Source organism: Manis javanica, chromosome 17 (genome assembly GCF_040802235.1).
Source record: "Manis javanica isolate MJ-LG chromosome 17, MJ_LKY, whole genome shotgun sequence".
Classification (NCBI taxonomy): Eukaryota; Metazoa; Chordata; class Mammalia; order Pholidota; family Manidae; genus Manis; species Manis javanica.
In genome coordinates this window covers 62,900,071-62,926,427 of record NC_133172.1, presented here as the reverse complement: position 1 = coordinate 62,926,427, position 26,357 = coordinate 62,900,071, and the positions used below count along the sequence as shown (strand labels likewise).

Below are 26,357 nucleotides of genomic sequence, written 5' to 3'. Positions count from 1 at the left end.
AGCAATTGTTCTGCAGTGTTATTTACAAATCACTTTGTGAGAGTCTCACGTGCCACGCTTCCTGGAGAGCATGTGGGCTCAATGGACCGGAGCTGAGCAGGCCTGGGAACCATCCCGGGCGCCCACTGCTGGTAAAGGCTTGGGCCCCGCCCTGCCCCGGGGCTGGGCTGCACTCAGATGGGGGCAACGCCCAGCCTCATTCCCACGCCAGCGCCAGTGCAGATGTGATCGCCCCACAGGAGCCGGCCGGGACTCTGGCGCTGGCCCTGCAGGTGCCCCACGAGTGGGCACGTCCTCCTGGCCCCTTCCCTCCCCTGACTCCCGGCTCTCACCACAGTCGGGGTGCCTAGCCCGACCCCCGAGGCCCAGCCCTCCGAGTCTGCTGTTTTCCCTGATTCAAGCGGCAGGCGGGGGATGGCACGGCCGACAGTAATGGCCCCCGAGCATGTTCCTGACCCTGGAGCCTCGGATGTCGCCTCACACAGAAAATGGACTTTGCAGAGGTGGCTTAGTCAGGGGCCTTGAGATGGGAGATTCTTCTGGAAGATCCAGGTGGGCTCAACATTGGCACAAGTCCTTGTAAGAGGGAGGCGGGAGGGTCAGCGAGAGCAAGACACGTGACCCTGCTCGGCGGGCTTGGAAGGTGAGCGAGGGGACACCAGCCAAGGATGGGGGCGCCGCCAGAGCTGGGAAAGGCGAGAAGCAGACTCACCCCAGGGCCTCTGGGAGGGCGCATGGCACACAGGAGGTGAGGCTCGGAGAGGCCACGTGGGCAACCCACAGGAGCACAGGACCTCCTCGGCGGGTGCGGTTCCCTCCCCAGGACGTGGGAGAAATGGCCCAAAGAGGCGCCTGCTTCTGCCTGGAGGGTGAGCGAACCGTCACTGGCGTTTTGGGGTTCTGGGCAGAAGGGGGGGGGCCTGGCTGCCCCGGACGAGTGCCGGGAGCGGCTCTCTTACCCAGCCTCCATTCCAGGAGATCGGCTCCCTGCCCCATCTCCATCCACCCAAGACGGCGTCAAAGGCTCCTGGGCAAAGGTTCACCCCCGCCCCCCACCAGCCCACAGGGCGCTTTCCCCGGAGGGGCGCGGGGGTCGGAACAGTCTCAGGAAATGTGGACACGACAGCGTCCCCTGCTGAGGGCTCAGAACGCAGCACCCGCCTGTCCTGCTCTTTGGCCTCCACCCCACCTGGGGACAGACCTGACATTAGCTCCTCTGCAGACAGGAAACCGAGGCACAGAGAGGGTCGGCCCGGGCCGGGTTTTGGAGCAGGGAGTGGAGGCCCAGTGGGGACGGGAGGCCCAGGACGGGGGCAGGGGTGGCTCACCCTGCCAGGGCTGACTGGCACCCGCTGTGGGAGCTCCGGGGGACACAGCACCACCTCCACAGACCAGGAGGGACGGGCAGTGGCGTATCTGACAAGGGACACCTCACGCAGCCCGGGGAGGGGTCCGCAAGGGCAAGCAAGGTGGCGAGGGCAGTGGGCAGGGCTCTGGGACTCCCCCTGGGGGGCTGAAGGCTCTAAGCTGGCACAACAGGAAGCCCGCCCTTTGGGAACCTGATTCCGCTGCCTGTCCAGGAGCGTGAGTGGGGGCTGAGAGAGGAGATCGGGAGACCTGGGGATGGCTGCCCCCTGCTCCTGGCAAGGGGGGCCTGGGACTCAGGGGGCAGGGGGCGTGGGAGGAGGGGGTCCCCAGGGAGGGGGAGGTCGCAGTGGGGAGGGAGGCTCGGGGGTGGAGGGACTTAGGGAGGAGGTGGCCCGGGGGGGGGCTCCGAGGACACTGGGAGCAGTATGGCTGGGGGGGAGCCCGGGCCTCTGGTGCCCACTTGGTCCATGTGGTGCCTTCTGCTGAGACGGGAAACCTAGAAGCTGCAGGGAATGGGGCCGGCGCACACCATTAGGATCTATCAAAAGGCAGAAACCAGTGTCGGTGAGGGTGTGGGGACAGTGGGGCCCAGGGCACGGCTGGCGGGAAAACAAAATGGTGCAGCTGCCGTAAAACAGTCTGGCGAGTCCTCAAAACTTAAACATATGATCCAGAAATCCCCCTTCTGCGTACACACCCCAAGGAACAGGGTCTCCGAGACAGAAGTGCACACGTGCCCCCAACAGCATTACTTGGAGCAGCCGCATGGCAGAAGTAGCCAAGTGCCCGTCGATGGACGGGAGGAGGATAAAATGTGGTCCGTCCATACAATGGAACATTATCCACTGTCCAGCCTTATAAAGGAAGGAAATGCTGACATGCCCAAACCCTAAGGACAGGACCTGGAGGAACCAAGCCGGTCCCAAAGGGCGAATACTGTGGAGTCCGCTCACCCCTAAGGTGCCAAGCCCAAGCAGACAGTGGTGCGGTGGGGGCCCGGGTGGGGAGGGTGTTCAGTGAGGACAGAGGGTCCGCTTTACAAAGTGGAAAGTTCTGGAGACGGTGGTGGCCGCACAACCACGTGAACCTACTTAACACTGTAAGTATATTGTGACCTGTATGCTTAGAAATGGTTAAAATGGTATAATTTGTGTTATGTGTATTTTACTACAATAGGTATTTGGAAAGAAAGAAAAAGCTATGCACTTGGCCGGAGACAGCGAGCAGCTCACTGCAGAGAAACGCAGTTGACAGGCCAGCGTCCATCCGCTTCCCTTCACCCTCCCCAGACAGCTGAGGGGTGCCGCACCCCCACGGACCCTCTGCTGGCATCTCCGGCCCACCCAGGTGCTCCCCGGAGCCCACATTGGCCTCGGCATCCTTCTCAGCCCAGAGCCCTTGGCAGCCACTATGGGCAGCATCCCCGACTCCAGCGCGGGGCGGCTGTCCCAGGTCACAGCCACGCGGTGCCCGCCGGCAATCAGGACCTCGTGTGACTGCTGTGCTGGCACCAGCCAGGCAGGCCGCAGCTGGGCTGGTGAGGCAGGCGGGTGCTTAGAAAGGGAGGGATTGGGGTGGACTGGCTGGGGCTCAGCCCCTCAGAGAGCCCGTGGCCCGTCCAAGCGAGTGGCACGGAGGGCTGCAGTCAGGAAGCACAGCTGGCTGCCCCCAGCCCCCAGCCCTCCTCCCAGCCCACCAGAGCCTGAGTGGGGCCACCTGGACGCCCTCCCTTGTTCCCTAGATCCCTGCCAGAATCCACAGGTGGAGACTGAGACACACAGAGAGAGACAGAGACTGTGAGAGACATCGAGGCAGGCAGAGACAGAGGGACAGCTGGTCACAGAGAGACAGAGAATCCTCGTCCCAGTAGAGCTGAGCTGACCCCAGAAGGCAGAGAAGAAATTCTCCACCCCACGCACTGCCTTTGGGGCTCAAATCTGGCCGGGCTGGTCAGTGGCTCTGTGACCTCAGGCAGTCACCTCTACTTTCTGCACTGCCCCCACCTAGAGCAGCATCTGCCAGGCATCTCCAGGGTGCCAGGTTTGCAGTAAGCCCGAGATGACAGGTAACAAACAGGCCTGGGCACCAGAGGATGGGTGGCCCCGAGCAGGCGGTGGTAACAAGCTGGGTCCCACGGCCTCGTGGAGGGGGGCACAGTGGCTGCTGCCCCCAGGGCTGTGAGCATAGCAGGGCCTGCCCTGGAGGGGTGCCAGCAGGGCGCCCGCCAGCTCCTTGGTTCAGGCTGCCTTGGCCTTTCTAGTGTGGTAGACACACATGAAGTAAAACCTGCCTCGCTGACCCTAAGTGTGCGACTCCATGGCATCGATGACATCCAGTGTTTTACAATGACCACCAGGCTCATTTCAAACCCTGTCCCACCACCCCAAACAGAAATCCCCACCCCTTGACATGAGGAGTCGCTCCCCACCCACCCCTGGGGCCTCTGCCCTTCCTCCTAGGACTGCCTCTTCCAGACACGGCGTGTGAACAGGACAGTATGAACTGTGTCCCCTGCCCTTCAAATTCATGTGAGGCCCTAACCCCCAAATGTAGCTGTATTTGGAGCTAAGGCTTTTTAGGGGGTAGTTCAGGTCATGAGGTCCTGCTGGTGGGACCCTGATGCAACGGGCTGAGTGGCCTTCTAAGATGGGCAGAGCGCCCCCTGAGCACCCTGAGGGCAGGCCGCAGGAGGGCTCCGTGATCGAGGTGGGGTGGGGGGGCTCTGGCCGTACTCACTGGCCTTGGCCTCCCGAAGGGTGAGCACCGTGTGCTGTCTGAGCCCCCGTCTGTTATGCTTTGTCAGCTAACCTCTGGGCAAGGGTGGGGGTGTGCCCGGAGCCAGAGGAGGACTGGGGCAGGGAAGCAGCTGTTCCCACAGAGTTCCTGTGCCACCCTGAGGGTCCTGTGAGGCCCCTGCCTGCTGCAGGCCCGGCAGCACCTGCCTGGCTGGCCAACACCGGGAGGGATGCTCGCAGTCAGGGCACAGCTGCTGGCGGTCCTGAGAGACCCACTATCGGGGCCCCCCTGGCTTGCAGCGAACCCCATCGCCGATGGCCCCCACAGGGCAGATGCCAGGCACTGACCAGTGCTGGCCAACACGGTGACTGTCCCTCCAGGAACGGTTAGGATTGTTTACGGGAAAGAGGAAACAGCATTTAAAACTAAAGTAGAAAGCGAGCCCGGTCTCTGGACAGGGGAAGAGGCCCAGCGGAGCGACAGCCCTGCCCCCGGAGCCGAGCAGGGCCATCTGGGGTGGGTCTGGTGGCCTCGCCGGCGGGTTGTGTTGGCAGCTCCGTTCTCCGGGGCAGCGGGAGGGGGCAGCACAAGCCACCCAGGCGTACAGGGCTGGCGCAGACGGAGGTCACCTCCTAGACTGAGGGACACCCCGGGCTACAGCAGCCTCGGCGGCCCAGGCCACGTGGGTCGCTCTCTGGGTAACAGGAGGCTGGGCGGCCACACCCTTCAGGTGCTTGGCCACAAGGAGCAGCTTGTCTGTGGTGACAATTCTTCCCAGAGCCAGACTCGGGCAGGGATTTCTCACAAGTCCCTGCTGGAGTCACCGGGTGACCAGTGCACACCCGCGGTCCCCTCGGGCTGGCTGGAACCATAATCGGACCCCAGGGAACAGCACTGCGCCAGTGAGAGGGCTTGGAGCGCGGCTGGGGAGCCCCCTGCTACGGGTGCTCTTCAGCAAGCGCGCTGCTGGTCCCGCCGGCCTGGAGGGTGCCACGGTGAGAACGGGACCCTGCTGGCTGTTGCAATCCCTGAGGGCTTCCCGGTGCTGCCCTGGGGCCAGGGTGGGTGTCGCTCATTGTGCCTGATGTCCAGATGGGAACACCGGGGCTCAGGGAAGCTCTGGCCGAGCCCCTGAGCCCACGGCACCCGCTCCTGATGTGGGCGTCTGTGCTAGAAAGATCTCCAACACTCCCCCCCTTTCCTGTACCTGCTGGGCACTGAGAAGGAAACTGTCCTTACTTAGGGGTGCTCACAAGCCCAGTATGTTAACAGACCCTTCCCTGGCACAAGACGGATGCCAAACACAGAGGGGAGAGTAAAGGGCACCGGGGTCACAGACAGGGAGCCGCCACCCCCTCTTGGAGTTGGGATGGGTTCACAGAGGCATGTCGGGAGGGGTGCGCAGGAGGTCTCCAGGCTGGATCCAAGGAAAGGCCCTGCAAGTGGACGGGACACAAGAGTGCCGAGAGCTGCCTGGGGGGTAGGCAGCGAGCGGGATGTCCACCAGGGGGTGCCGGGAGCCCAGGCCCGGAGGGCTGTCCTGGGGCTGCGAAGCCCTGCTGAGTGGAGGGGTCAGGGTCTGTCCTTTGAGCTGACCCCCCAGAGAAGGGACATGTGAGGGGCGCCCTGGGCCTGTCAGTGCCTCTCTGCACAGGTGTAGACCCTCTAGAGCAGGTCCATCTCCTGGGAGATCCCAGACCCCCGAACCAGCCACCACAGATGGTCTCACACCAATCAGTCTCCTGGCTGGCCCTTCTGGACCTCCACGGCCATCAGGAAGCCAGTCTGACCACAAGGCCTGAGAGTTGCCGAAAAGGCCTCCGTGGGGTGGGGCCTGGACTGCCCGGTTTCTCTGCCCCCACAATTCCCTTTACCCCAAAGTGCTACCAGCCAGGGCTCCTGCCCAGGGAGAACAGGCCTCCTTGGGGCCTGGCACTGGAGGGCCCAGGCTAGCAGAGCTGAGCCTTGAGGTCCAGGATGCGGCACCAACTAGGGCTGCTGTCCCGAGACCTCCTGAGGGCCTTCTGGGTCCCCACCTGTGCTGGGAGGATGGGGAGACAGCGGGGCCTGCTGCAGGGACCCCCAGGACCCCACCCCTGCTCAACACTGCCAAACCTCAGCACCCACAGGGGCCCAGGGCCACCCCAGTCACAGATGGAATTAAGGGGCTTGGGGAGGTTGCAGGCATTCAGCTGTGGGGCGAAATTCAAGTATTGCAACGTTCATGAATGTCCACGGTTCCAGCTGCTTCTGTCTTCTGCAGAGATGGGATTTTACACACGTGCCTGTGAGGCCCATAAACTTCACTTCAGCCTCTCAGCCAGACGGCGTTAGAAAGGGAGGGAGCGTCTGTCCAGCTGGTCTTTCGCATCACACAGAGGTTCCAGCCGTGCCTGAGAGAAGGGTGCGTGGGGAAGCACAGCAGCTTGCCGGGTACGCCTCCTGCGTAGGCACGTCTACACGGGAGAAGCGTGGCTGTGCCAGCAGTGTCCCAGCACACCAACGGGCACTTGGGGGTGGGGCTCAGAGGCCGCGTCTTTATCTGACTCTTTCACTGACTGAGAGGAAGAGACCAGCACCATTCAGAGCTGAAGGAGGCAAGCCAGGCCCAGAGGCCAGTCCGGGAGGAGTGTGGCAGGCCCCCTGCCCCGGCTGGAGCTGCCGGTGTGGGCAGCCTGGCTGTAAGGTCCCAGCCATCAGCACGACCTCCCTCTAACCCGCCAGTGGCCTCCCGGGGCCCCTGCCCGGCACTCACAGCCAGGGGACGCCAGGCAGTCATCCACTTTGCCAACACACAAGGCTGGTTGGGCCGAGCTCCCATCCAAACAGCATGGGCTGGATGCACCAGGACCATGGCCTGCCTGGAGATGGGCCAGCACAAGCCCAGGCCTCCCTCCGCTGCCCTGGGGGACCGGCCAGTGCTGGGAGGGTCCTGCACACACTGGCAGGATGGACCTCAGTTGAAGCAGGCAGTATAGCTGCCAGGCTGGGTCAGCTGCTGTAACCAAGAGGCCCGACAAACAGCAGCGGCTCAGCGCAACAGACGTTTCATGCCAAGTCAGAACCAGGTGCCCTGGGACAGCAAGAGACCAAGGCCCACACCTCGCCAAGCGGCAGTGCCCGCTGTCTCCACACTCCATCAGCGCCCCTGGGGCCACAGCATCGGAATCTGGTCAGGCCTTGTGTCTGAACACCACTCTCAGGACACCCACAGGCCAGAGGAACACAGGAAGCCCAGGCCAGGACTCACTCAGGCCGTGGGAAATTCCACAGGACGGGCGAGCTGGTTTCCCCAACAAGCAAACTGCAGGAGAAGAAGACCGGCGGGGAGCCCGAGGTTAGGAGCCCGAGAGTCATGCCCACCAATGACCACACGCAGGTCTTTCTAATCCTGACTTAGACAAGAAGCTCCCTTAACACTGAGGCAACCAGCAGCAGGCGTGGGGGTCCGAGGCCCAGCAGGCAGAGCCGGGATTCGAAGGCCTACACGTGCCCTCCCCCGGGAGCAGCGCGGGGCGGGGGTGTGGGAGCAGAGCGGCGAAGGTGACGCGGAGAGTGAGGGACGCCCCCCTGCCTCCCGGTGCCCCGGGGACTCCCTGGAAGCTTGGGCGGCACCCAGAGGCTCAGGAAGGCCTCAGGCCCCTCGGCAGCTCCAGCCTCTTCGCTCTCCCTCCACTGCTCCAGAGGCTGAGCCCAGCAGGGCCTTGGGGCGGGAGGGCCATCTCCCTGGTGACCGCTGCAGAGAACTCAGGTCTGCCCCGAGGCTGGCCTGCCGCTGCCCCAGGACAAGCCTAGAACTGACGTCTGAGCAGCCAGCAGCCAGCGCCAGCTTTCCACCCGGAATGTTCCAGCACGGTCGGGCAGGACCATAGCCCCAGCCCAGTGGAGTCGGCAGCAGACGACTAACGCCTTCCTGTTTCGAGCCACTACGTTTGGAGTCTTTGTTACACAGCAGCAGTAGCTGACAGGAACACTGCCTCCCCTACCGCGGTGCAGAGCAGACGGAAGACACAAATGCGTATTAAAAACGCAACCTGCAGACGGTTCTCCAAAGAAGAGTCACACGTGGCCACCAGGCACACGAAAAGATGCTTTGATGTCATTAGCCACCGGACAATGCAAATCAAAACCAGAGGGAGATGCCCCCTCACACCCACTAGGACGGCCAGAATAAAAAAGATGGACAATAATACATGCTGACAAAGATGTGGAAGACTGGAACCCAACCCACACTACTAACAGGAATGGAAAATGGGGCGGCCACTGTCCGCGTGGCTGTTCAGAAGGGATGCCCAGACCTGCCGGGTGGCCCCACAGTCCTCCCAGGTGTGTACCCGAGACAACTGAAAACACTCACCCACACAAAAACATGCATGTGGGTGTTCACAGCAACATCATTCATACTAGACAAGAGTGGAAACAACTCAAATGTCCATCAAAGGATGGTGGATAAACACAATGTGGAGTGTTACTCAGCCACGAAAGGAGTGAGGTGCTGACACGCACTACAACACGGATGATCCTTGAAAATGTGCTCAGTGAGAGAAGCCAGGCATAAAAGGCCCTATATTGTAAAATTCCACTTATACAAAATGTCCAAAACAGGCAAATGCATGGAGAATGTGGATTAGTGGCTGCCAGGGCTGGGGGAGTGGGGCACAGGGTGACAGTTGATGGGTACAGGTTTCTTTTTGGGGGGATAAAATGTTCCGGAAGTAGTGGTGATGGCTGCACAGCTCTACATACACTAGAAACTCCTGAATTGTACCCTTTAAGAGGGTGACCTCATGGTACACAGATGTATCTCAATAAAAAGCCGTTGGCGGCATCCCGGTCATCACAGACACGAGGACATGAGTCTGTGCCACTCCCTTCCAAAGTCTGGACAGACCTCCCTTGCCCAGTGCCGCCCGTAAGGGGCCACCCCTCCCCACTCTTTGTCCTACTGGGGCATCTGTCAGGGTGTCCCTCCTCCGGCCAGCCCCTCCCATTAGAGGTGGGCACACGGCCCAGCCTGGCCAATCAGAAAATTCCATCCCTCAAGGGCGGTGAGCAGGCAGGTGCTCAAGGTTTTCTAGATCATGGGACCCAGGGGAAAAGGTCTCTCCTTCCCTCTGGGGTTGAGAACTAAGGGTTCTATGAGTGCAGGTCCATCTTTCCTACCACATGCACAGAACCTGCTGGAGAGTGAAACAGACACACAGAGGAAAGCAGAACCGAGACAGAGAGAAAGAGCGCCAATGGTCTCTGAACACCTGGGTCCAGCTGTGCCTGAAGCCGACCCAAGGAACGACAGTCAACACAGTCCCTTTTGCTTGAGCTCATCTGAGGTGTGATTCTCTTACAGGCAATGAGTCCTGATTTGTACAACCAAGTCACTTTTTACACAGATGTCGTTTGGGAGAAAACCTCAAGTCCAAATTACTTTTCAAAATCCCCTGAAGTATGGCTAGATAGTTCGGGGCTCTGTTAATCAAAACATACAGATCTCTAAACACTAGAAACAGTTGAGCGAGGTGCTTACACAGTGAGACGCCCCCTTCCCCACCTCGTCCTCTCATCCCCGCCTGCTTCTCCCTCCAGCCTCCAAGCCGGCAGGGTTGAATCCATAATTTTAATGCTGAAATGGTGCCTTTCCTGGGCACTAGGCAGGCTGGGAGAGGGAGCCCTGTGGTGGACAACCCGTTGCCTGGCACAGCCCATCAGTGGGACTTCTGGGAAGCAAAGGGAATCCTAGGGCAGAGTCCGGGCGCGGCAGCAGAGCTCGGGGGGTGGACAACAGGCAAAGCCTGGAGCTCCCGCTGGAGGAGGAGCTGGGGCCTTCTAAGAAGAGTGCTCTCCGGAGGCACCGGCGGGTTCCTTCAGTGACCAAGACGAACCCCCTTCCGTCTCTCCAAGCCCTCTGCAGAGCCTACCACACACACCTGGGGCAGGTGGGTGTTCGCGGAAAGCCGCCACGGTCAGCAAGAATCCCGGGAGGCTGAAGGCGTGCCCCACGAGCTCCAGAGCACGACCCACGGGCACCGAGTACCCGGGAACTGAAGACACTCAATGGGGTGGGGCTTGAGCCGACCGAGGGCCGGCCCGGGGAATACAAAGTTGTGGCCTGAGCTGCCTGGAGGACAGGCGTAGTTTCAGAGGCAGGAGCTGTGGTTCAGGGCGGCACTGAGGTGCACAGCCAGTCAGATTGTAGTGGTTGGAAGGTGGCCCCCAAATTCACATCCACCCGGAACCTGGGAGTGGCCCAGCTATCATTCAGGTGAGGTCGTACTGGATCAGGGCGGGCCCTGTAAGGAGCGGGGACAGAGGCAGAGATGGAGGGAGGAGGCCACAAGCCAAGGGACCCCGAGCCCCCGGGAGCCGCAGGAGGCAGGAGGGCCCTCCCCCGGAGCCCCCAGAGGCGGCGTGGCCCTGCCCACCTGGATTTTTGACTTCTGGCTTCAGAACTAGGAGAGGATGCATTTCTGTCGGTTTAGGCCCCCCATTTTGTGGCACTCAGTCACCGCAGCCCCAGGACACTCACACAGCCAGTCCCGCCCCAAAACGGAGGCGCAAATACTAATTTATTGTTGCTCAAGGATCCCGGTCTGCGGGGATCTTGTCCCAGGGACGCAGGCTCCCCAGGGCAAGTCGCCATGGCGTCGGCAGGAGCGCCGGAGCCCCGAGCAGAGACGGTCGGAGCCTCTAGGGTCCAGGGCCTCGGTGCCAACTGGCACGTCCGCACGCCTGCCCCATTCCCCCAAGCAGACAAAGCACCGCAGGGTCATGCAGCAGAGGGCAGGGCAGGCAGGGGAGCCATCGGGAGCACGCATGCACCCCCCAGTGCTGGCCAGCCTCCAGGCCCCACCGAAATGAACTCACACCAAACTATGCTCCCCAGATCTGACTGGTGTCCTGGGCACTGAGCGTGTGGCTTCACTCAGGTGGGGACGCTGAGGCTGATGGCCGCCAGGGAGCCGCAGGCAGGATCCCTCTGGGCTCTCTCCCCACCTGCTCTGACATGTCCCAAGCGTGCCGGGCATCCCGGGGTTCCCCAGACACGCACGTATCCTCACCGTGAGCCCCCAGGCCCACCATCCTCACTGTTTTCCAGAGTTGAACATGAAGGCCCAGGGAGTGTGCGCACCGTGCGTGAGGCCACTCCCCCGTGCCCCGGAGCAGAGCAGCAACAGGCTGTGGCTCCAGCTGGAGGGCTGGGGGTCGGGTCTAGAGAAGCCCCCCAGCCACCACGTCCGGGCAGGGATTGCCGAGACCACTCTCGGGCCCCTTCTCCAGGGCCTCGTGAAAGGCGGCAGCTGCTCTTGGGAGGTGAGCTCAGCGGAGGACAGGCGCCCGGCCCCGGCCCCGGCCAGCACATGGCTGGCTTCCCCTTTTCCATGTCACCTTCCCGTGTGCCAGGCGGGCAAGCTGCCTGCGGGTGAGTCAGAGGCTCTGTGCATTCTCTCTGACAAGTGGCAGAGAGCAAAGCAGGCGCCAATCCTAACCACATCTGACAGCCCGCATCCCTGACCACGGGAGAGGGAGCGGGTGGTGGGGGTGTGGGCAGGAGCTGGCCCCCCACGTCCCTGACACCTGCCAGCCCCCTGAGACATCAGACACAGGCCCAAGGTCAAGAGTCCCTGGATCTCTGGGACAGAAGCCAAGGTTCGTAGGCACACACAGCCCTGTGCAGCACAGCCTCACCCGGGAGAGCCCTCGGCCAGCGCTGAACCTGTCGTCTCCCAGGATCTGGCACCCCATGCCCAGTCTCTCCTTCTCTGTGTTTGTTTTTTTTAGTGTTGGGAGGGCAGAGCTGGAACAGACGGCTCCCCCCCACCAGAAGGCATCCCCTGGTAAGTGGCCGGCCTCCCCCTGCACAGAGAGCCCAGCCCCGCAGAGCAGGCCGCCTGGTGGGGGCGGAGCGGGAACGGCCCCCTGGGACCCAGCTGGGGGACACTGAGCCAGACTCCCCACTCCCAGTGGGAATGGGGGACACACAGGGTCCTGTGGAGCCGCAGCAGGTCCTGTCCCCACATGCTCAGTGGCTTAAACAACACGCTTTCATCATCTTTAGTCCTAGAGGTCATAGTTCTAGAATCAGTCTGCAGGGGCTGAACTCCAGGGGTCGACAGGGCAGACTGCTTCTTGCCTTTTCCAGCTCCTCAGGGCCCCACAGGCCTTGGCTCGGGGCTCCCCCTGCCCTCCTCCCCCCTTCTCAGAGTCTGACCCTTCTCTTCCTCTGATAAGGACCCTTGCGGTTACCCGGCCCCCTCGGTACTCCTGCATGACCCCTCATCGCATGGTCCTGAACTCAGTCCCTTTTGCCAGGGAAGGTCACATAGCCACAGGTCCTGCGGACTAGGAGGCGGTGTCTTTGGGGACCACTAGCAACCTACCACAGGGCGATCCCCCTCTGTGACCCGGCAGGCAGCCGAGGCCACCCCACCCCTCCTGTGGCGGCATCTCCCTCAAACCTTAACCACACACATCAGCCAGCACCGCTCGCTCTGGGAGATTACGGCGCAGAAATACACATGCCAGCAGCAAAGGGGGTGCTCAAGGGCAATCTGTGCAGCCTTGTTTGTGACCAAAAGATGGGATGCATTGAAAACATTCATTAACAGAGTAAGGGCTGGACCAGCATGGCGCGTCCATACCACGGAATACCATGCGGCCGTGAGAGGGACACGGGTCTGGGCACACTGACGGCAAAGATGTCCTTGACGTAGATAAAGGGAAGCGAAGAACTGCAAAGACAAGGGCCGTAACAGAAAGCCACGCAGGAGTGACAGACGCATCTGCATATATGCTGAAAAGAAGCCTAGAAAAAAATCTAACTCCCTCTAAAGAGATGAAGAGGTCCTGACGGGACGTGGGTACTTTACACCAGTCTAACCGTTTGATATTTTTACCAGGATATGCCATTTTCATAATGAATAATATTTTTTGATAAACCCAAACCTTCCCCATCCTGTACGCTCAGATCCTCAGGGTGTAAGATGGAAAGACGCCCAGTCAGAGACCCTTCCCGGGGACCTGGCAGATGGCCCACTCTCTGCCTGGACCCCATGCCCCCAGGGGCCCTGGAGCGGCCTGGTGGGGGCCCCTGACTCACAGGCGCAGCAGAGTGAAGGCAAGCGGGACCCTGAGCTGGCTGTGCGGGCACGGGCCCAGGGCCGGGCATTCAGCAGGTGCTCAAATGTGCCGGGCGTCTGGAAGCCCCTCCTGGAGGAGGCCACACCTGAGGCTCTAGACCCCGAGTCCCTCCAGTCCCGGGAGCACCACTGTGCTTAGAGAGCATTTCAAGGCCAGCCAGCACCCCCACATTCACGGTCAGGGGTCCCAGGATCTGGTCCTGCCTGAGCCGCCGGCTAGCTCTGGCTGGGTGCTGCCCCCGCGGCCACACAGCACACAGGCTCACTCTCCCAGCGGAGGCAGGGATGAGCCCCCCATTCTGAGCGCTCAGATCGATCGGCCATGTCTGCCACGCCGTGGGCCAGAGGAACGGCCAACCTGCCAGGAAGATGCCTGGACAGGGTTCCTTCCTGGCTCCACCTGCCCGCGATTCTGCTCACTCACAAAGCAGCACCAGGCATGGGTGGCGGGCAGCACGGGGTCTGCTGCCACAGCCCTGGGGCTGCTATGGCTGCCCAGGGGGCCTCCGCCCTCAGGAGCAGGCACCTCCCCCTCACTCACCCCACTCTGTGGTCACTCCTGGGAAGCAATGTGGGCTCCCAGTTCCAGGCGAACAGTTTAGTGCCACACCAAGAAGTGGGGGTGGGGACGCATAGCAACGTCCTTTTCCCTGTGTTCTGAAACCTGCCCACTTCCCAGCCCACCCCCAGACATGGTCAACCTAAATGCAAATTCAGGAGCAAACCTGTGCCCCTGCAGGGGTCTGGAGGGCGGAGGTGTTGAGCGCTGAGTTCCCATCCTCGCCTCTGAGCGCCCGCACGCCCTGCACTGTACGTAGCATCGCATGGACACCGTCTCACATAAGCCCCACCATGCAGGGCCCCAGGGCAAGTCTACTCCCACTACCCTCTGCAGAGTCAGTGACCTTCTCCAGGCCACATGATGAACCATGGTGTCAGGACTTGGACCACGCTGGGTGGCAGCCCGGGGGCCGGGCCACCAGACCGACCCATGGGCACATGCAGCCTCTCCCATGAACCGGGCCTGGGAGCGTCCACCCTGCACCCTTGAGAACCTGTAGGCGCCAAGGAGCAAGAAGGGCTCCACATCCCCTCAGAAAGGATGACACGGCTGTGGACGTCCCGCTCCTGGTGACCTCGGCCCGGCCGCAAGACAGCCACAGCCACCGCCAGGCCTCTGGCGCTGGCCCCCAGGTGACCTGCCGGTGACCCTGGTAAGGAAAGAAAGTGGGGCCTGAGCAGGGCACACATTTGTTCATGCAAAGTATAGTGCAGACTCCACCCCGTTGGGCCGCGCACACTGTCCTCGCACCGGGTGGCGAGCCAGAGCTCAAAACCCCGGGCCTGGTGGCGTTTATGTCCCTGGATGCAAGGCGGCCCGCGACAAATACACCACCTCCTCTCAGCTCATTTTACTGCTTTGCGAATCCCTTAATATCTCCTCACAGGACCGTTTTTGAGGTGGCAGAGGGGTCCCAGAGCAGACACCACTTGGGTCCCTCGTGACTTGGGGGGTCTGTAGGGTAGGAGCGGTCATCAGTTTCACACAGGCCAGAACCCGCCCTCCCTTGCCCTCAGCAGGCATGGCTAGCCTGCCACAGCCCTGGGGCCTCCCCTCCCTAGGGGACCCCTCCTCTCGTCCCTGGGGGCCTCCCCTCCCCCGGGGTCCCCCAAGAGGTGGAAGAACCAGCGTTCCAGGAGCTCCCGGGCAATGCAGGCTCCAGGCCCACCCGGATCTGCCGAGCAGCAGGCCTGGGGCAGGGCCCAGCCTTCAGCACCTCACAGGCCTCCAGGGCTGCCGATGACACTAGGATCACCAGGAGAACTCCGAAGGGCTCCGAAGCCCAAACTTGGGTGGGAAGCTTCCATGTCTTATAGCGGCCAGGGGACTGATCCCTGTGGGGCTGGGAACGGGGGCAGGCCTTCCCCCGACCCCCCGAGTGTGAGCCCTCCCAGCTGCGTGGCGGTTAGCTCTGGGCCTGGGTCTGCCCTGTGAAGCAGAGATACGGGACACAAACTGTGCGACCCCGCCCTGTGTTCCAGGAAAGCCTGAGTCCCCCTGCCCTCCAGGCAGCGGTGCCCCAGAGCCGCCCTCTGAAGGTCCTGGGCACTCTGACGAGGACCCACCACACCGCCTCTCATCAACTCAGCTCAGCAGCCCGCAGCCAGCCCAGACCCCAGGACAGGGTGGAGCCTCTGCCCGCAGCCCCGCACTCCCCCACCGCCGGGTCCTCTCCTGGCTGCGACCGACTGGAGCCCACCCGGGGCCGGCTGCTCTGCACCCCACATGGCTGCTGTGGCAGCTTCCATGCTCCAGCGGAGGGTGGGCCTCAGGGTTTCTGGGGCGCCCGCCCAGACATTCCTCTGCGGGCTGAGCCCTTGAGGACAACAGCCTCTGCTCCTTCTTTCTAAAATCAAATGCACTGGGAAGAATGCAGGAGGGCAGTTCTGCAAGGCCTGGAACAGAGGCCCACCCTGTCCCCACGGGCGACTGAGGACACTGCCCACCCTCGCCCCCTCCGCAGGGCGACACACCCACTGCCCCACAGGGGCACAGGGTGATGGGGGGTGGGGGCACTGGCCGAGGCACGCACCTGCACGCCCAGGTCAAGACCACCAGACATAACACAGAAGGTAAAAAATGAACAACGGGCAGGTGGGAAACACGACGACTCACCGAGGAGTCTGGTGACGGATGGGAACAGAGCGAAGCCGCTTCTTTTATGCTCTACTGCCCAGCTTTCCCGCGCGGAGCAAGCATTACATTTGTAATGGGAAAAATAACTACTGAACCTGCTCTGACCCTAAACAACCAGCGGAGGGTCATAGATGCCGCTGCTGTCTATTCCCCTGCGAGAACACGCCTGGGGGAGCGGAGAGGGGCCGAGAGAGCACCTTCGGACTCAAGCGGTGATTCCATTTCCCTTCTGCGTCTTGCAGTGGATTTCATTTCCCTCTAAAACTTGGACGTGTGAGCCACGGATATCCCGCCAGCAAACCACAGCCGCTGTTTATCTTCCTGCACTGTGGGTCAAAGGTCACTGAAAACCAGACTCAAATGGGCCAAGGGTGGGAAGGCCTGAGCAGTAGGAGCTGGGAGCATTCCTGGATCAACTCCAGGCCTGCCGCTGGCTGGGAATGCAGAATCACCCAGAAAGACGCTGGGGTCTGTCCTCGTGGAAGTGTCTCCCCAGCAGGCTGAGAGGCTTCTAAGCAGTCTCCAGATCCCAGACTCTCCGGACAGGCCACCAGGGCCCTACCCTGGCCCAGGAGAGCAGGCAGATGGCAGCAAGTTCTTGGTTCGCTCAGCCAGGAGCGTGGCCACCTCGGGGGACCTGGCTTTCAAAGGGCCACCTCCTTCTACAGGAAGCAGGCGGTGCCTGCGGTCCACAGCCTCCCACAGCCTAGCGGGGACCAGCCCCGGGCTCACACGCTGACCTCCAAGCTCCTCCCGCCCCTGCACCAACTCCAGAGACACCGCGGAATTCACCAGCGGCCGGCCCCTGCGCTTCCTGGCTGGCCGCTCTGCTGGACCTGATTCAGTATGGCCTGCACTCGGTCAGAACAGCTGTTGGCCCAGAGCACCAAGTGATAAGGGAACCCCTTGCCAGCTCCCACCACTGGTCTGTGCTGTCTCCTGGGGCCCATAGATGACCTGCACCCCAGGCTGGGGCAGCCACGGCTCTCACACTCCCCGACATCCCCGCAGCCCGCCTGGGAGGCAGCCAGTGCACCCCAGCTCTCGACCGTGGCCATCCCAACATGTTACCAGCAGGGCAGCCCGTCCGTACCACCGATTTTTCATGTTAAACTCCAGCATAGAAACCAGGCGAGAGATGCCGCTGTCTGGGGAAGGCCGTTCGGCTAGAGCCTCTGCCCACCAACCACCTCCAAGAATGCCTGAGGCAGCCCGGGTTCCACGGGGCAGCCTCTGAGAAGCCCCGGCACAGGCCTGCGTAGGGACAGCCTGACTGCCCAGCGCCCCGCCGCGCCGTGCCCCTCGCCCTCCTACCTGGAGGCTGCGATCTCCGCCTTCTGCCTGGCGATGGTGGCGGCCCGCTCGGCCGCCTCCACGGCTCGGTCCACCTTCTCGCGGACCTTGCTGGCACGCAGTGGGATGAGGTTCTTGCGCTTGCCGCTCACGAGGACGTTCTGCTTGTACTTGCCCTCCTCCTTAGTGCCGTCGGGGAAGGTCATGCAGCCGTAGCCGTGTCGCCGGTTGCCGGCCCACTCACCCTCGTACCTGAGGCCGTCCGAGCGCTGGCTCACGCCCAGCCCGGAGCGCTTGTCGCTCCTCCACTCGCCCACATAGGTCTCCGTGGTGGTGGCGTCGACGTCGTCCTCGACGGCCGGCAGCTCGGCCTCGCCCTCGCCCAGGCTGATGGTGGAGTGCGCGTCGCTGGTGGCGGAGCTGAGCGTGCTCATGCCGGCCTCGCTGCGGAAGGAGCTCTGCTTGCTGCGCTGGCTGGCCAGGCTGCTCTTGGACTCGGACTTGCGCAGCTTAAGCCCGCTCAGCAGCGAGCGCCGGAACAGCCCTTTCTTCTTGCTCTTGAGGGTCTCGGAGTCACTGTGGGCTACGAGCACGAAGCCGCCCCGGGACACGGCCGGGCTGCTGGCCACCGCTGGGGACGCATCGGGGTGCAGCGCCGCGCCGTTCGTGTGCTCGCTGCGCAGAGAGTTGATGGACGTCCTCAGGGGCGAGCGGATGACCGCCGCCATGCCATAGGGGACACTCTGCCGCACACCGTAGCCTTGGCGCATGCCGCCCACCCATTGGCCCTGGTAGGTCCCTGCGGAGACAAAGGGACAGGGGTGAGCTCCTGGGAGGGTGACCAGAGGGGCACGTGCTGTGGCTGACAGGCCCCCGCGGCCCTGCCTCGGCCAGTCCAGCAAGGCCTTCGCTGAAGCACGCAGACCATGGCATGTTTCTGCAGTTTGTATCAGCGACGGCCGCTTGGACACTCCACCTGCTTCCCACACCACGTTTCCTGCTCTCTCAGAACCCCGGGAGGCGGGGGAGCATGAGAGGCTAATGCAGGGCCAGGAGGGCAGAGTCCAGTGGACAGGAGAGCCTCCCCTGATCACGGGCAGGAGGCCCGACCCACAGACGACTGGGGAGGGACGCTGGCAGAGGAGGAAACACAGATGTGCGGTAGCTACGGGGACAGGGAGCTGGGCCATGACCGGGCACGGAAGAGGCTTCCCTGGGACCTAGGAAGCTCCCTGCTGCTGGAGGCATCCAAGAAGAGTTTGGAAGAGCACTCGGGGGGCCCCCATAAATGTGTGGGGACCCTGAGGCACTGAAATGGGCAGACCCGTCACCTCCAAAAGAATGAAAAGCAGGGACTCAGAGAGACTCGCACGCCCTGCTCACAGCAGCACTATTCACCGCGGCCGACAGCTGGAAGCCACCCGTGTGTCCGTCGGCAGATAAACGAGTAAGCGGAACGGGACCCCGCCACGCGACGGGGCGTCACTCAGCCTTACAAAGGAAGACGGTCCTGATGCTGCCGATGGACGGGCCTCAAGGACGCCGAGCGAAGTAAGCAGGATGCACAAGGGCAACGGCTGTGGGGTCCCCTTCCGTGAGGGGCTAGAGAGGCCAGATTCACCGAGCCGGACGGGGAGAGCCGTGCGTGCAGGGGCTGGAGGAGGGGGAGTGGGGAGTCAATCAATGACAGCTTCTGCTGGGGATGGTAGAAAAGTTTCGGAAATAGAGGTGATGGTCACACCAAATTGTGAATATAGTTCATGCTGCAGACGCTGCACATCGAAGTCGTTAAAATGGCAACTTCTATGTTATCTATACCGCAATAAAATATAAAGGAGAAAAATCAGCAGAACTGGGCTCCTATTACTTTTCTCCTCATTGGCTGTGTGACTTTAGGTAAGTTCTGGAACTCTCTGACCCTCAGTTTCCTCATCCATAGAAGGAGCCTGAAATTCCTCCTGCCATAGGTCATAATTAAGTGGCCCTCAGCCCTGTGCCTGGCACTCAATAAACCTCAACCTGTGTCTTTGGTGTCAGAGCCGCCACCGGCCTTGGCCAGGCACCATCGAGGGGCTCCCACCCGGGAAGGGCTTCTCTGGGGAGAACGGAGCATCTGTCCCCCCACCCACCCGCCAGAGGCTGCGGACCAGGGGTTCGGAGGCTGAAACTCGCCACCAGACAGGCTGTATTTGTCCCGCACAGCGTTTTCATAAGAAATTGGAACTAACTGCCAACATTCCGACACTGAGATTTCACAGAAGTTCAGCTCTCTTGTCTCTCCTAAAACACTACCGGATCTGGCAAATGGAGATCTCCATTTTCAGAAGGCAAAATGGACCGGAGTCCTGCAGCAGCCGCCTCCTCTAGGCGAGGCACGCCACTCGGTTGGCCTCCTTCCCCATCACTCCCTGCCGTCTCCCACCCAGGCCGGCTCCTTCGTTGACACACCCTGCGATGGAGGTAAAGTCCAAACTAGGCGTGGCATCCGAAGCTTTGCACTGTGGCCCAAATGATCTGTCACCACCACTCGGCACTGCACCCACAGCTCCCAAGTCAGAATGGATCCTGCCCCCCTATGGGCTCTCCTGTCCCTGAGACCTCGTCCATGCATCCCAGCTGGCACCCCTCCTCAGTAACACCTCGGGGCCCCAGCACTGGGTGGCCTCAGGAGACAGCCCTGATTCTCCCATGTTTGCAGAACCATAGGACAGACTCCCCAGAGGAAGTGGACTTGTGCTCTAAACACCACATTCTCTGCAAGACACACTCCCACCCTGGCAGAGAAGAGATGGACAAGAGGCTGGGATTTGGGGGCTCAGGACTAACACCCCAAGAGCCTTTGCACAGACAGCAACCTGTCCACTTCACACGCGACCTACCACACGTAGGTGCTCATCAGCAGAGCCCGAGGTGGTGTCCTTGGGGGCGGGGGAGGGAGGGTGGGTCAGAACCGAGGAGCTGACAGTCTCGGCTGGACACCTGCTTCGGCCTGACCCTGCAGTGGACACCACCGAATCCACCCCACCCCGCGGTGGGGCATCAGGCATCTCCGCCCCCATGCTGCTCTGTCGTCTGTCCCCCAAGGCCGCGGTGGGGGTGGCAGCTCTAGGTCCCCACCATCTACACTGGAAGATCTGACCCCGGGAGGGCTGAGCAGTGAGGGGCCCCCTCTCCATCTCCCACCGAGAGATTTCCTGCCCCAGGATGTAGCTGCCTGAGCCAGGTGGTGTGGGTCTTAGCCTTGTGCCCACAGCACCCCTCCCGGAGTCAACCAACCTGGCTGTGACGGGCACAGCAATGGAGGGCGGGGCCCTTGACTGCTCCCAGCATCCCAGGATGGCCCACACAGGGTGAACACCAGCAGGGGCTTGTGGATAGGACCCTGGGACCAGGCTGGGAGGTCAAGGGGGCTCCTCCCCGCTGGGGTGTGGGGTGGCCTGGGGGAAGTGGGCCCTTTAAGGAGGCCACACCTGCCACGGGGACAGCAGCCTTGCAGTGAGTGGTGCCTAGCCTCAGGCAGGCGGAGCCCGGAGTGTGTGCACTGGCAGCCAGGTGGCCGAGTCTAGGCCCCAGCCTTGCCATCGAACCACGACCCAGGGGCCTCACTTCATGTCTCAGACCTCGGTTTATCCACCTGTGAACTGGGTGTGATGAATGAACTGCCAGCTAGCTTCCAATATGGTAATGGGCACACAGCCCAGCGCCCGCCTGCCGGCAGTGCCGCTCACAGCCCTCCTCGCCCAGACTCTGCGGTCTTGTTTCCATAATCAGCAGGTCTGAGCAGACGTCTGGCAAGGAAAAGCAGCCTTCCTAAACCTCACCTGTAAAACGCCAGCCAGAGTGGTCAGACTTGCAAGTTGAGCGACCAGACCACCAGCAGCATCAGTGACCCCTGCCCGGGATAGTAACCCCGCATTTCTGCCCCTGCCAGGCGGGGTCACCCCAGTCATCTGCATTCCTAGCGAGCTCCCAGGTGAGGCTGACTCCATGCCCAGGGGACCCCACTCCGGCCCAGAGCTGGCCTGGGGCCTGGTATGCTGTGGTACCAGCACTGTCTGCTCAGGAAACCACCCCACCCGAATCCGAAAGCCAGGCTCCTGGCCATGCCACACGGCCCATGAACTTCCAGGCTCAGCCCTCAGCCTCTGGCACTCTGAGCTGTGTAGATGAGCTGAGTTATAGGTATCTTGTAAGGGCCCCATACAGCCTGCACACTTTTATTTTCCCTCCGAAGCCCCTGCCCATTGGCTGAAGTCCCAAAGCCCATGTTGCAGAGCCCAGAGAACCTGCCTGCTGGGAAACACGGCCCCCACCTCACACCAGCCTCCAGGGCCAGGACGGCATTGGCCGAGATGCCTGACCAGGGCACAGGCCCCCAGAGGGCTCCTCATAGCACCCCTGGGCGGAGCACAGAGCTCACTGCAGACAGGGCCCCTGGCCCAGGAGAGAGTGCCCTTACCCATAGCCCTGGACAGTGAGGGGTGGCAGGAAGACCCCAACCAAGGGAGCTGCTGGGCATCCCAGAGTCCAAGGAATTTGGATGGGGAGATGTGCTGAGAGGTCAGGGCTCATTGTGCCCACTTATCAGACCAGGAGACTGAGGCTCAGGGGGAAAGCTGCCCAATGTCATCTCCAGAGCAGGATTTGAACCCAGGCTGACTTGGTAGCAAAGCCCGCCTAGAGGGTCTCAGACCAGGAGGGTCTTGGGCCAGGAGGGTCTCAGGCCAGGAGAGTCCCAGACCAGGAGGATCTCGGGCCAGGAAGGTCTTGGGCCAGGAGGGTCTTGGGCCTGGGGAGTCTCAGACCAGGAGGGTCTCGGGCCAGGCAGTGACTGAAACACCCCTTCTCTTGACCCACACGCTGCCCACTTCTCCCAGGCAGCAATGCCACAGCCCCAAACCCATCTTCTCCAGCCCAGGAACCTCCTACCTTACCTGGACTGGACCTCGACACGCTCGGCCTGGCGTGCCTCCTGTAGGGTCCCCTCCCTCTGGAGCCCCTGCCCCTCCCGTCCAGGTGGTTGGACCTGGTGAGGTCCTGGGATGTGGCCACCCACATTCTCCCACTGGGACCCTAACAGGGAATGCGATTGGATGCCAGGCATGGGGGTGAGAGCCCATGTGACTACCACCCCCCCAGAGATGCTGGGAAAGAAACGGGCCTCAGAGAGAAGTGGCCGGGCTCTCGCCCCTCAGAGCAAGAGGGAGACAGCTGCCCCTCCTGGTCCGGCTCCCCGAGACACTCCACACTTTCCAGGGAGCCACTGTCACTGGAGCTACTCTGAGCAAGTTTGTGCCCTGGACCCAAACGCTAGCTGCCTGACACCCCAGCACGGACCCCTGTCCTAGGGGTCTGCGCCTCTGTGTGCCTCTGTGATCCCTTGCAGCCACGGGCGAGCGTCAGGCTTGGCTGTGAGACCCGTGTTGTACGGGCATCACCCCGTGAGCATGGCAGACGGTTCACAAAGCTCCAGCCTGTCTTTCCCCGGGTGGACAGAACACCCTGCCCCCCACCTTCCTATCTTGTCTGCAGCCGGCCTTTGCACCCGGAGCAGGGCACACACAGGCCCCTCCATTCCTAGGTGGCCCAGTGCCAGCCCAGGCCCCGGGTGGCGGGCAGAGGGGCAGGTGCACCAAGGAAGTGGCCTCCCCAGAGATTCCGGGAACAAGTGGCAGAATACACCTCATCCAGAGTTAAAATGACCACACAGCCATCCCGCAGCACAAAGGCGAACCCCAGTCTCCCAGCCTGGCAGGATGCTGAGGTGGCCAGCGAGGAAGCCAGCGCCACCTGTATGTCCCTTAAGATGGGAGTCACCTGTGGCGCTTGAGTTTAAAAAATAAAAAAAGGAGAGAAAGCACACTCCCAGGTCCTACTTCTAACCTGCTGCATAGGATGGCCAGGGGACACCAGGGGAGGTGCCCCTGTGGTTCTCTGGACAGGGCACCCTGGTGTCAGGGGTGTGGAAAGGGTCCAGCAGGCAGAGAGTCCATATGTTGAGTCCTAACTCCCAGTGTCTATAACCATGTGTGCAGATAGGGTCTTTAAAGATGATTAAGGCTATACACACACGAAAAGGTGTTCAACATTGCCGATCACAGGGGCGCGCCCATCAAAGCCAGCGAGGAACACCCCACAGGCCTCAGGACGGCTACTCTAGAACACAGAAGCAAGTGTCGGGCAGGACGTGGAGACCCCGGAGCCAGGCGCTGTCGGTGGGGATGTGACACAGTGGAAACTGGCAGAGATCACATGCAGAATTTCCATTTGACTCAGCCATTCCGTGTCTGGGCACGTACCCCGAGAACTTCAAGGGGGCTTCAAGGAGGTCCCTGCACACCCATGTTCACAGCTGCATTATTCGCAATAGCCAGGAAGTGGAGGCGACCCAAGTGTCCAGGGATGGGCGAATAAAGAAAATGCGGTCCGTCAGTGACGGAAATTATTCAGCCTTAAAAAGGAGGGGAAGCCTGACACGTGCAGCATGGACGGGCCTTGAGGACGCCGTGGAAAATCAGCCAGACATGAGAAGACAATTACCGTACGATTCCACTTAGGAGATACTTCGAGTCAAAAGCAGAGACAAAGTAGAATGGTGGGTGCCAGGGGCTGGGGGGAGGGGGAAATGGGGCAATTATTTAATGGGTGCAGAGGTTCAGTTTCACAAGATGAAAAGCTTTCTGGAGATGGACAGGGCTGATGGTTGCACATTATGTATTTAAACTGTATGTGTATTTAACCACAGTGGAAAAAAATGAGACTGCAATCCAATATGACTCACATTCCTGTACGAGGAGGTGGCACCAGGGATGTGTGCAGACGGACCGCCATGAGAGCAGGCAGGGAGAGGGCAGCGCCTGCAGGCCACAGAGGGCTGCCTCGGATCTGGGACTCCCAGCCCCCAGACGGGGAGAGGGTGGCATTCTGATGGGTAAGCATGGCAGCCCTAGCAAATGAATACAGGATGCTCACTAGCCAGGTAATGTGTAAATACGAGAAAGGATAAGAGTCACATTGCTGGGAACATGTAAACTGTGAATTAAAAGGAAGCGTCCCCTCCCCTCCTGCAGGACACAGGGAGAAAAGTTTCTGGAGAAACATCAGAAGATTGTGCTCCAGGGGACACCAGGCAGACAGGAAGGCGGGGTGAGGCAAACAGCAGACCGGTCTGCAGAGAACCTGCTGTGCCCCTGGCCAATCCAGGGGCTGGCAGCCGGGAACATCACACCGGGCAGGAGGGCACAAGTCCCCTGAGAGTCAGACGTCCAGTCAGCTTCCTGGTGCCTCAGTGTAATGAATGAACAGCTGGGGTCATCCCACACTCGGAGAGTTTCCAGCGCGGAAGGGAGAGGTAAGAACATACACCTGACTGGGGGCGGGGGCGTTCGGGGGGTCATGGAGGATGCAGGGTGTGGGGGACAGTGTCAGGGAAGCCAGAAGTTAAGTGCTTAGAGTTAAGATACTGCATCCACAAAGTGAGAATAAAATGCAACAAAAAAGGGGAAAAAAAAATCAGAGAAAAGGAGCTCCTGGAAATTAAGAGTATGACAGCTGAAATAGTTTTGGTAAATGAGTTGGAGGATAAATTCAAGAAAATCTTTCAGAAACTAAAATGAAAAGAATTGGTGGGCACAGCAGTAAGAAATAAAAGAGAGAGTCTTCCATGAGTCATTCAGAAGGCCCCAAATCTATATATTGGGGGGGTCCCAGAAAGCAGTGAGGGAAAATTACCCAAGATGTAAGATAGGAAAGTATCCCAGAACTGAAGAATGGGGGTGTCCAGGCCGAAGGGCTTGCAGACACCCCACAAAATGAAAGAAAAAGACTCACACCAAGACACGGCACTGTGAGATCTCAGAACTGACTGAGCAAAGATGCCAAATGCTTCCAGAGAAGAAGAGAAACAGACGGCACGTGAAGTCTGGGGAATCAGAGTGGCACGGGACTTCCCAACAGCCAACGCCAAAACCTAGACGTCGGGGGAAACTGGCACCCCCAAAACAATTCTGAACAAACACGATTTCAATCTAGACCACTGTATAGCAAGTTAACTCAATTTATCAAGTAACCAAGCCACAAAATCTGTATATGTCATGCATCCTTTCTCGGGAAGCTACTGCAGGCTGTGCCCCACCAAAATGCGTAAACCTGGAAAGAGGACGATGTGGGGACATGGAGCAGAAGAGGCGACAAGCACTTCCAGGAAACGGGGAGGGAGAGAGGCAGATGTATATAGGCCTTCTAGAAAGCAGTGAGGTAAAACACACAAATGTATAAGATGCAGGTGATATAATGTACATACAGTTGACAGCAAACCTGGTGGGTCTGTTCATGTGGAAAGCTGCACTGAGAGGTATTTTCCTGAGCATTTGGAAGGTGGGGAAAGAATTAACCAGTCATTTAAAGAAAACCGTACAATTGAAAAAACGAGGCAATCACTACTACCTCAAGTTGTACCTAAAAAGCACTTACGAGTGTACAGAATCGGGGCTTTGCTCGGCTCAACAGAAAGCAGTATTTAGTCTTTATAATGAAAACACGGAATATAGGCTTAATAAAAAATTGTGACAATACTTGAATGGTCAAGGAAGGGAAGAGAAGAGCTTGCAAGAGCTGAATCTCTGCAGCCAGAGTGAGGTCGGGAGGAACGGCTGAAGGCAGGCGCGAGCCAAGGACGCGGGAAGTGCAGCAGCCGCAGCTCGGGACTCAGGCTCCCGCGCGCTTTACTCCAGGCAGGACGTATTTTTCGCCCTAATGGGCATCTCAAGCGTGAGGCACGTAACACCTCGGAGATTAAACACTTTCAAGGGGTAAAGGGAAGGCAGATGCTTTGCAAGAAAATTTCTCACGACCGTGCTGTGGTTTTTCCTGGCCATGGAATCTGAGGCTCAGAGAGGATTTTCGCCTCACGGGGTGGGAGCTGACCCGGCCCGCCCTGCTCCTCACAGAGGATGCTGGTCCCGGGAACACTTAGGAGTCTGGTGAGGGAAACCAGAAAGAAAGGGGCAGGTCAGTGGTCTCCTGGGGCAGAGGAGGGGAGCTCCCCTGAGGCGTCAGACGTGTGCACATGGCAGGCAGCCAGGGCAGCAGGGCAGGGAGCCACTGGGGGTCACAGAAGTGTCCTTGTG

The 26,357-nt window shown here is 60.7% G+C and overlaps 1 protein-coding gene across 1 annotated transcript in view; it reads right to left on the bottom strand.

Annotated features, from left to right (window-relative positions):
• JPH3 (junctophilin 3) overlaps nucleotides 1–26,357 on the bottom strand; it is a 64,619-nt gene that overhangs the window by 18,204 nt on the left and 20,058 nt on the right. Inside the window, exon 2 of the mRNA XM_017677728.3 lies at nucleotides 17,251–18,028. Coding sequence (XP_017533217.3) covers nucleotides 17,251–18,028 — 778 coding nt within the window. The remainder of the gene's footprint in view (nucleotides 1–17,250; nucleotides 18,029–26,357) is intronic.